Source organism: Fundulus heteroclitus, chromosome 23 (genome assembly GCF_011125445.2).
Source record: "Fundulus heteroclitus isolate FHET01 chromosome 23, MU-UCD_Fhet_4.1, whole genome shotgun sequence".
Classification (NCBI taxonomy): Eukaryota; Metazoa; Chordata; class Actinopteri; order Cyprinodontiformes; family Fundulidae; genus Fundulus; species Fundulus heteroclitus.
The window spans coordinates 21,365,867-21,377,318 of NC_046383.1; the positions used below are offsets into that span (position 1 = coordinate 21,365,867).

The 11,452-nt window shown below is 38.9% G+C and overlaps 1 protein-coding gene across 1 annotated transcript in view; it reads left to right on the forward strand.

Annotated features, from left to right (window-relative positions):
• Positions 1–5,415: 5,415 nt before the first annotated feature.
• The window catches only part of dele1 (DAP3 binding cell death enhancer 1), a gene marked incomplete in the record, with an annotated part of 30,075 nt that continues 24,038 nt past the window's right edge, over positions 5,416–11,452 (forward strand). The window contains 6 exon segments of the mRNA XM_036127073.1: positions 5,416–5,650; positions 7,091–7,208; positions 7,655–7,754; positions 8,059–8,203; positions 8,380–8,550; positions 8,640–8,670. Coding sequence (XP_035982966.1) covers positions 5,620–5,650; positions 7,091–7,208; positions 7,655–7,754; positions 8,059–8,203; positions 8,380–8,550; positions 8,640–8,670 — 596 coding nt within the window.

Genomic DNA, 11,452 nt, shown 5'->3' on the forward strand with positions numbered 1-11,452 from the left:
AGATGCTCTTCATCCGATCTGATTTCTCTTGAAGACTTTTGCAAAGATCAGTGAAAATCTCCAGCTGGTAGATGTGAGAATAGCAAGTAAAGTTCGTAACTATTTTAGTGTTTAATCTGTTAAAAAAAGAGACCACCCCATTTATTTTATCTACAATATTTATACTTACATTCAATCTGTCATTGTTTAATTTCATGTTTTATTATTTTACTTTATTGTATTATTTGAAAAAGCATAAAAGCTGGACACCACATTTAGAGTTGCTGTACAACTTAAGTGTAATACCAATTTATACCTAAAACTGAGAAAATTCGCATTAGGGGAATTGGCTGTACAGGTATTTTTGGATTAGAGCTACACTATGCATTTGCTGGGTAATCAGAGAAAGTGTTATTTGCTCTGTGTTAATTTGAGTCTGGTTGGATGTATTAGAAGACATTGAAAGGCATTGATTTAAAATGGATTTAGTTTGATGAATGCAGTTCATAGGAGTGATTGATAAGAGGTGTTTATAAAATTGTTGTTAAAAACACTAGAAAATGGTAATCAGAGTTCTAATCAGAGTATTTGTACCATAAAGTACATTGCTGTGATTTAATCGGTTCATGAAAGCGACGTATGGATATAAAACTGTAAACATATAGACAGTATTGTGAGTGGTTGAATACGAACAGTTTCAGTGTGACTACAGTATTGTGTTTTACTGTACAAGTGTAGTGAGTTGTTGTAAAAAGGCAGAAGAAACTAGAACGTGATGCATCAGATCACGCATCGAGTGTGGCCCTGTACTGTGTTTTTTTTTCTTCTTTTTTTTTGTTTGTTTTTTTGCTTTTGCAGTTACTGCAAAAATAAATATGTTACACATGAGATGAGTTGGCCCATCAGTTTCTAAAGGGTAACGAATACATGCAAAACATTTCTGACCTATTGTGTGTTTAAAAAAAATTTAAATGTGTGGCTGCAATGTGATAAAATGTCAACGTTAAGGGTGTATACATACTAAAAGCAATGTAAATGCTGTAACAATACTGCATGTCGTCCTTTGAAGAGGTTTTTGTCAAGGCTGAGTGGAAAATGATTTTGCTGTCAAATAGGAGGCAACAATATATTTTTAGTCTTAAGCTGCTTTATTTATTTTCACTAAATACTCTGTCAAGACATTCTCGTAACAATAGTTGTAAGTTCAAATCTTTTACTTTCTGTTTAAATTTGACGAGACATTAAAAAAATGTCAATACATTGAAATTATTTGTCACATGTGTAGGAAGTGTTTTTCTATATTTACTTCTACAACCAAGTTGAACTCGTTTAGAGGTTAGTAGAAGAGAGAGTAAATGAGAGAGGGTGGTGGAGGCCTGCAGTTCAGCCACAGTGTTTAAATTGCTCTGTTTAGCTGCCTGCTGAGATTCACTACACGTAGAGGTAAGTAGTTAGGTAAGTAACCGTTCAGAAACTGCTCAATTTATGCCGAGTCTTCCCAAACTCAGCTCATGGGTCGACCTTATGGTCCCTTGCAAGAGTATTCATACTCCTTTAACATTTTACTTAAGTTTACAGCTCAGACCTTTCTTGTGTCTTATTAGCATTTGATGTTTGTGATTAACACAAAGTAGCGCATAACTGTTAGGTATTTATTGAAATTAATATTTAAAAATTTTAAATCTTGAAAATATGTCATGTATTATAGTAAAGTCCCCTCCTCTCCAATATTCCCAAGTGAAATTCAGAGTAATTAAGTTGCTCCAGTAATATTCAGGAGTCATTCAGTGAATAGAAAAAGACTGACACTGTAAATCAGATTTGACTAATTTGAATTTTCTTTTTTTTTTTTCAATGGACAATGGGCCTGTTTTTTTTTATTTTCTAGGTGTATAAATAGATGCTCTGGACAAATTTGATGGGAAGCAAATGCGCCGGCTGCAGCCTGCCCAGCTCCACCTTCTGACAATCAGGGACTCAAAAGGAAAAAAACATGACACCTTTACTTCAATTCAATTTTATTTATATAGTACCAATTCATGATACATTTCATCTCAAGGCATTTTCGGAAGTCAAATTCAATCAGATTATACAGATTGGTCAAAAAGTTTCCTATCTGAGGAAACCCAGCAGACTGCATCAAGTCTTGACAAGCAGCATTCTCTCCTGGAGAAGTGTAGAGCCACAGGGAGAGTCGTCTGCATTGTCTGTGGCTTTGCAGCAATCCCTCATACTGAGCAAGCATGAAGCGACAGTGGAGAGGAAAACTCCCCTTTAACGGGAAGGAAAAATCTCCAGCAGAACCAGACTCAGTGTGAACGGTTATCTGCCTCGACCGACTGGGGGGTTAGAGAAGACAGAGCAGACTTGCTTCCCCTTAAATTTGTAAAAGCTTTTGGTGGGAAAAAAACATTTACCTGCTTGTAACTACCTGAAGTTATCCTGCAAGATGTCAGGAGGGAATACTGGGGGCATCTGCATTTTCGCCTCTAGCAACTTTAAAATGTGTCTGGAAAAAGCCGTGGTTTTACTGTAATACCCAGTACACTTCTCTGTTAGTCAATTTACGTCTTTGAGATGAAAGAAAATTCAAAGCTATGATTGTCAGGATGAAGAGGGTATGTAAAATAAAAGCAAAACAAGATTTCAGAAAGAGCTAAATTGCTTTGTGAGTCCCTTAGGTGCTTTAAAAAAAAATTTGCTACTATTTCAAACATAACCTGAAGTATGAGCAAAAACAAACTGTTCGATTAGTCGGTTCTGATGCGGGTCCCTTTCCAGCTCAGCCCGATGTTTTCCATATTGCTCTGACAAATATAGCCTCAGGCAGGTGGACCAGTAAACAGTTGCTGGCAGTGCAGAGACGCTGTTAACATTACATGCTACTGCAGGCAATTCGCCGGAGGAGGAAGTGAAAGACCCGATGATTGTGTCACCATGGCAACAGGGCAAAGAGTGAATCAGTCCAAGTTGGACCTGACATCATGAGTGCATACCTCCTCCTTTGTGCCCCCCTCTGTTTTGTTCAGATCCATCTGACTGGAAGAAGCTGTGGTTCCAGGAAGGCGTCAGAGACTGCGTCACATATTCAATCACAGGGAGAGCAACTATTCTTGAGCGTAAATCCATCAAATGAATCAGACCATTTCAAGTTATGCCCTCAGTTCACCTCCCATTGTTTTTAGCCCGGTGAGATGCTCTGATGAGACAAACATCAGCGCATGGCGAGGATCTGTGAGACAGCAGATTCAGAAGCAAAAGTTTAAAACCTTCAAAGCCAAAGAGAGTTTCATTCCTATCTTGGCGCCCAAAGGAATTTCTAATCATGAAGTCGCTTTATTTCAAACTGAAATGCTGTCTTTACCAGGAAGGAGCTTTCTTTTCTGATGAGGCTGACAAGGTTATGGTTCTTAAAGTATGTTTAAGAATACTTGCTGAAAAGGTGGCAATGTTATAGAAAAGGGGAATCAAAACGCGTTTACCTTTCTATGTGTGAGTTTGGATTTGGAGTTCAGATCTGCAAGGAGCCATTGGCCAAGAGAAAAACATGTTTACTAAATCCTTTAATGGAATAGAAAATGAAAACTTTTTGACCGTTTTATTTTTTAACTGAACTCTAAATGTTTGACCCTCAGCTCAATGGTTACATCACAGAAAAACATCTGATTATTATGAAATATTTCTTTAGATGAAGACCTTCTTTATTTGTTTTCTAAATTGGAAATTTTATGAGGTTAATATTGGTAGATATTAACTTGTATGCAGTCTTTTTATATCTTTAGGTTTATAGTTATATCATCTTCGTTGTGTTTTAACATTCTCAGAGTTTTATAGTTATAGAAAAAGCAGCGAATAAAAATTATTTTTTAGTGAGTTTTGTGGTTTTTACTGTTTGCTTCAAGTCCTACTTGAAGAAACTATATCATCAAGCCTTATCAAATATTAGGTTAATACCACCACTTTTACATACCTTGTGGTCAATGTGAGTAAAAAACAAACAAATTAAAATATCTATTTTCATTCCTACAAATGTATATGTTGCTCAAATAAATATATCTTAACCAGTTTCCAGTCCAGTCCATCAATCTGACAATCTACATCCATCCCACATCATGATGTAACCACCACCATGGTGTTCTTGGGTTGACGGGGATGTGGTGCGTTTACACCAGAGATAGCGTTTTCCTTGGTGGCCAAAAAGTTAGATTTTTGTCTCATCTCACCAGAGCACCATCTCCCATACATTTTGGGGTATTAAGTATGGTACACTCAAAATGTGTACCATATTTTTAACACTAATGTGTTTTTTTTCAGTCTTCCATTTAGCCCAGCTCTATGGAGCCTATGGCTTTTATTGGTCCTATGGATAGATCAACCAGTCTCTGCTGTGGAGCTCTGCAGCTCTTTCAGGGTTACCTTTGGTCTTTGGGCTGATCATGTCCTCCTTGCCCGGTCATTGAGTTTTGATGGGGAACCCTCTCTTGGAAGGTCTGTTGTGGTACCATAGGCTTTCCATCTGAATATGATGGATTTAATAGCACTATGGGGGAACACCAGTGATTTGATATTTTGCTATTACCCCACCCTGACTTGTACTTCTCGGCAACTTTATCCCTGACTTGTTTGGAGAGCTTTGTGGTGTTATATTAGCTTAGTGGTGCTGCAGCCTCTGGTGCCTTTCAGAAAAGGTATTTTTATACTGACATGTGACACTCAGATTGCAGACAGGTGAGCTTCAGTTCACTAATTATGGGACTTCTGAAGGTAATTGGTTGCACCAGGACTGTTTAGGGGCGTCATAGGAAAGAGGGTAGATACATAACTCAAAACTATCCATCCATTTTCCAACACGCTTATCCCTATTGGGTCATGAGGGGTTAGATACATATATACACATGCAAATTTTTAGTTACTTTTAAATGTTCTACTTTTAAATTATATATATATGTATACATACCTATAGGTGTGTATATATATATATATATATATATATATATATATATATATATATAATATATATATATATATATATATATATATATATATATATATATACTTTGTAAAAAGAAAATGAGCCACTACTAAAACCCCAGAAAAACAATATTAAAAATAAAACGTGTGATTTCCAAAGATTTCTGCACAGAAAATTTCGTCAATTAGTGGAATCAACGGAATGAGGTGTTGTGTCAGGTCCATTTTTTAAGAAATATGACTCTCAGATGTTAATTTGCAGCACCAAGGAGTTTTAGGCACACTGGAAATTATCCTGCCAACATTTCCTATTTTTAATAGCATCGTGTAAATCATTTTGCTGTCTTGTTTTACTTTATTTTTATTTTTTGCAGTTTTTTCGTGAATAAAAATCTGTTGAAATTCCCTAACTGACCGATGTGTGGCGCAATGGCGCCGCATTGCACCACTTTCTCAAACTTTCCCGATTGCGTCACCTGCCTACTTCCGGTTTGCTGGTCGTCCGAGTCCGACACATCCCGTGACAGTTTCTTTATTATTTATTTGTCTACCGCCAGACAAACACCGGCTGCTGTCTGTTTATGGGGCCGGACGATCCCTTCCGCACTTTTAAGCATGAACCTCCGGTAAGAAGTCGGTAGTTGAAGCTGCTCCAGCGGACGGACCGGGATGTGGAGAGTTCAAGGTTTAGTCGGGAGAGGTGAGACGAATGTCACTGACGCCAGAGAAACGGACGTCTGTGTTTTCCTCTTTATCTTGTAATTGTTAGCTGTTCAGAAGTAGGTTCGTACTAGTTATGGGTCGGCTGTACCGTTTCAGCGTTAGCTTGCACCGCTGAGCGTTAAACCTCAACGCAAAGCGGCGCAGGCTAACGCCGAGGATAAAAGCTAGTAGTGACTTATGAAACCGCATGGGAAGGTTTGTTTTGGTTCGGTGAAGCTGACTCCCTGCCTCAGCCTGATTTCTACCCAACCTAAGAGGAGGAGTGTGTGACTCCCTGGCTTTTTACAGTGTGACTTCTTCATTAAAAACCTAGAATAAACGTTTTATCACTATATACTTTTTGTTCCCTTCTTGTTTTGTTGGCTTTTAATAGCCAAACTGATATTTCTAATAGATGGATAAGCAATTTCCTATTAAAAATACCAGTGGATCCATTTAAAAAGTTCATCCAAAGGATATGATTGCTGTAACGTCAGTAAAGCCTGGACTCCACTTATTATTTAGAAAGTTTTGATCATTGATATTATGATTATTTCGTTTGCAAAAATCCAAATAAACACATTAGTTGTGTTTTTATAAACCAAAACATATTTTTAACTTTTTTTTCTACACACGTCTGTTTTTTTTTTTTTGTTTGTTTTGTTTTTCATATCAAAAACAAACTTTTGTTGAATGAAGATCGTTTAAAATCCAAATCCATTATGTGTATGACTGTTTTTGGATGTTTCCATTAACATTTTCCATGTATTTAATTTTAATTTCCCTGAAGTGCTACTAAAATCCCACCAATAATAAATCAGATGACAAGTTTGCAGCTCTGCAGGGGGGGAATCAAAGCGACTTCAGCATTTGTAGTCATTTGCTGTTTAAATGTAGGTCTTATGAAGAAAACTGTTTTTCTTTCATTCTCTAAATGACAAAATATTTCCTCCAAATTCCAGGTAGAAATTGTGTAGGAAATATTTTTTTTTTTTTTAAATGACTAGGGTTAAATGTTTTCAGACCTCTAATAAAACAAAGCAAGCCAATGAATGTTTATTTTTACAACACAAAATTATTAACAGCTGGTTTTCATGCACCCAGGGATGATCCTCTCCACCAGGGTTTCACAACATCGTTGTCGGTTGAGGGGATTAAGTTACTTTATCAGGGCTTCGTGACGGATGTATGGACACTGGAATGAAGCAGCTGTCATACATGCAGACATACAACTAAGAAAAAATTGCAATAGGCCCCTAATGTTTTCCAGAGCTATATTTGTCTTTTTATGATCAGAGATTAAAGGGAACATTGTTTAATGGGGGGGGGGGGGGGGGGCTTAAACAGTTTTCCCATGAAATGAAAACCTGGATATTTGAGTTTAACTGAGTGATTCCAGCTGCTTTTTTTCCCCCTCCCTCTTGCCGCTACCGCACAGTTTTCCATCGGTACCATGGCAGCAGTACCTTACGACTCCCTCAGAACCACCATGTGGAGGATGAGGTCATCAGCGGCTCAGCTGCCCTCTCCACTTCTCGACACGCCTTGGACAACAGGTGCCTCTTCATTGCTTCTTTGTTTTCAGTTTTTTTCACTTCACCCATGCTTTGATGATCTGTTGTAAAGTAAAAGCTCGGCCTTTTTGACCATTTCTCACCTATCCCACAAGCTGCTGCTACTGTTATCGTTTGATTCAAGGGGGATGTTTGAATAAGTTTAAACCTCAGACGGAGCTTTTCTCCTTGTCTGTTGCACGTCCTTTATCCCCCGTTTGAACCTGTTGCGTCGATTCAGCTTCGTTTTCAGCCGCTTGCATCATCCAGCAGCGTCTGCTTGTGATTTTTTTTTTCTTTTTTTTCTTTTTTTTTTTGTATAAGCGGTGCTAACAGGGAACCGTCTCAAACCTAGCGAACTTAAACTGCAACTTTCTGACATTTAATGGCACTTCAATTGAAATAAAGACCGCTGTGTCATCTTTTCCCATTATGCTGTTGATTGTCAGATCCCAGGATGAGGACGGGGAGAGGAGGAAGAAAGAAAGGACGTTTCAGTTCGGGTATGCCGAACTTCCAAGTTACACAGCTCTGGATGCTGTGGGATGGGTAGGTCTTCAGCTGCTCTGTGTGAAAACATCAATAATTACCAAAGAAATTTGGTTTGTCAACAACTGGCGTGTAAAAATGTATTAGAAATATGTAAGAGCTGTGCACGCCGAAGGCCTGGCTCACAGTTTGACCGAAATCAGTATGCAGAGCGCTAATTGTTTTTGCACTACACACAGTTAAAACCAGGAACTGGAAGCCCCTGAGCGTAGTGCCACATAGCCAGCTTCTCCTGGCACACGTTCACAAATCACTGGCAAGGATACAGTCGAGATGTTCTCGTGACCGTGGGGTTTCTCCACAGGGAGCAGTGGCAGTGCTGTTCATGCAGATCTGCAGAAGGGTCCACTCCAGGTTTTCTTCAGGCTCCGAGCCCAGTCCCAGTCCTGGAACCCTGACAGCTCCCTCTTCTCTGCAGAAATGCGGATACCGCATCCTGCTGGAAATCTGTGAGTCTTTCTGGCGACGTTGCAATAGTTCACCCACAGCAACTTAAACTATGATATTGCCACATTGTAAGCCCTCCCAAATTCATGAAATGTTGAACGATCTTCATCGCGCAGCCCTTTTCTACACCCACGCGTGATCGGCATTCTAATGCAGCAATGTTGTTTGTTGTCGACAGTATCGAGACGTGACGTCCTGCCCAGAGGAAGAAATGTCTTGTGTCTGCAGGCTGTGCCAGAGAGAGAGAATCAAGATCAGTCTCCATCTCAAAGCAGCAGCAGTGAGGCCACTGGCAGTTCTGTCTCTGGCCACCAGGAGGAGCTCCTGGGCAAGGATTCACTGACACCTGGTTAGCTCAAAATGTCAGGTTCTCTAAAATAATGGCACACTTTTTTGATGAGCCTGGGGTGTATTACATTTTATGTTCCTGACACACAGAGGAGCCATTTCTGAGTTCTCCCCTGCAGACTGAGTTCTACCAGAAACACACAGATGACAAGGACAAGGTGAAACTTTTCAACTTTTCTTTAAAAGTATCTAAAGTATCCAATTCATTTGATATCTTATTTTCACTGTCATATTTGTATCTCCGACCGTGTTTTTTAGGAAGGGTCAGATAAAGAGAGGCTGACAAAAGCAGCACTCGACCTCAGAAATGTTGGAGACGCCAGCATTCCCGTAATCTTGAACATCATTGTAAAGATTTACTGAGAAATTTACCTCAGGATATCACACAGACCTTCAAATTCAGATGACTGTTGTCCGTTTCTTTGTCATTTATCTCCGTTCAAAGTGGACATCTTTGTCTCTCTGTGTCCACCAGGTCTAGAAAGTGCCAAGAGTGAGAAATACGAAGAGGCTTTCTGCTGCTTTCTGGCCTCAGCCCAGCACGGCTACAGCAAGGCGCAGTTTAACACGGGGGTGTGCTACGAGAAAGGAAGAGGAGTCAGCAAGGACAAGGAGAAGGTGGGACATGTGTTGATTTTATGATTCTTGCTCAATTTGATACCTTAACGGCAGAGGAGGGGGGGAAAAAACTATTATTTGTGATCTAATTTAAGTCCTGCCCATGTCAGAGAGTTAACCACAGGAAACACTAGAAACGGAGTTCCTATAATAGAAATACACCAGGTATTATGTGTGCGAGTGATTTCTAAGCCTATTTATTGCAAAGCCCACATGCCTCCACTCTCCTCAGCCTGTAGAGGCAAGTCACAGCAGCCGATTCTGGTGCACATGGATAAATCTGTTAAAATTGTACCTTTCCTCTCCATCACAAAGGGACGTTTAGCTGAAAGCATTTTATTAATGTTCAGAGTCTGAAGGCTTCACATTCTTCTATTCCTAAAAAAAATTAAACATCAAAATGAGTTGTGCTTAGTCAGAAATCTTTTCGATAAGTTTACCAGCATCTATGAGTCTGTTCAGCTTTTAAGCTGGGGTTTACTCATTTCTTTTGCATTTTTAATGGTCTCACTTCAGTTAAATGATCATTCTTAATCCAACACAAATGACATTTTATGATATGCCATTTTTGTGTCTGCTTGCATTCATTTCCATAGTAATCATTTTATTTTGAACACGGTGTTTATATATGTTAAGTGTTTGTCTTTTCTCTGTAAGGCTCTGCATTACTACAAGCTTGCAGCCGTCAGTGGCCATAAACAGGCTCAGTATCGCTATGCGAGGCTGCTGCTGACCAGCAGGGGGCATCATAGTTTGGAGGAGTTGAACACAGCCATTAGGTTACTGGAGGAAGCAGCCACAGCTGGGCTCACCAAGGTACAAATCACGGCAGCGTTTCTTTAAATGTTTAAGGCCTCTCTGGGATGATCTTCGTAGGTACAGCCTGCACAGTGTTGTACATTGTTGAAATAATAATAATAACAATAATAAGTAATTCATGAATAATCTGCAATACACTCTTTACTCTTTTAGATTTACTACACTTTAATCATGAAATGTAAACATGTATATTTTTTTGTTAAATGCAGTTCTTAATTACAGCAGCATAGATGTAGATAAAATCAGACAAATAATTAATTTATTTGATATTAGGTTGGATTTATTCTGGCTTTGTCTCAGTGTATTTGGCAAGTTATACACGTTTGGTTTTTCTACTTGGGAGAAAGCCCTTTATATTTGATTTATATGGACTCATAAAAGGCCAAATTTCGAAAATCTTTCTTTGTTTAAAATCATTTTGTTAAGTTCTTAAAAGAAAAGCCTAAAAGGTTACATAATTTTACTAAATACCTCAGATCTGGCAATTAAACCATAATATATTCATGGTTTAAGTTTGAATAATTATTAAAAACGTTAGGATCACCAAATAAAATAGCATTCTATTTGGGCTTCTTAACTTGAACAAAAATAAAGTAAATAAACTAGCTGAATAATCTGATTAAAGGGTAATGTTTTTTCTTCTCATCTAGATGTTAGCATTTAAAAATATTAAACCTAAACTGGTTTATTCTTTAACATCTTCTGTCATTGTCATTTAAACACATTTTATAGCTTTTACTCGGCACAACAAATCTCCATTTGAAAGCCGAACTTGATCATGGTCTAACTGAATGAAACCACTTCCTTTTGTTTAGGCTCAGATCTGCCTGGCCTCTTTCTACTCTCAGGATCCTGTGAAAAATGGGTGCAAGTCCGTTCAGTACCTGAAGATGGCAGCAGAGAGCGGAGTGAGTCCCTTCTAGACACTTCTAGATGTTTTCCCAGACATCCCCCTCCCCATCCTGGAGTATTATCTGAGCCCGGCTGCATTAGAAAAGTTTAAAAACAGACATCTGTTACATTATTTATTAACTAAGTTACTGTTATTTTTATTATTCCTGCTGAATGTCACCGTGTTAGTTCATAGAGTTGAAGTGAAAGTTTTCTGATTGATTTATGTTTATTATTTTCTGGACAAAATGTAAGCTTGAGAAACTTTAACTCTGGGATTGTTTTTGTGCTAGGACAACTCCGCTCTTGTTCTTGTTGGGACGGTGTACGACACGGCATCGGGGTGCAGCGGGATTAAAGACAGCCGTGGAGTTCTACAGCGGGCCGCGCAAGCAGGAAACAAGCAAGCCCAAAACTTACTGAGCCTCCTGATAATTCATACAGGGTAGGTTCAGCTGGCGGTGTGAAACATTCTCATTAGTCCTCCTTTGTCTATATTGTTGTTAATGGTGCATTTATTTCTCTGTTCTTGCACTTGGATCGCCTAGGTGTGGCGATGCGCTCCATACGCTCGG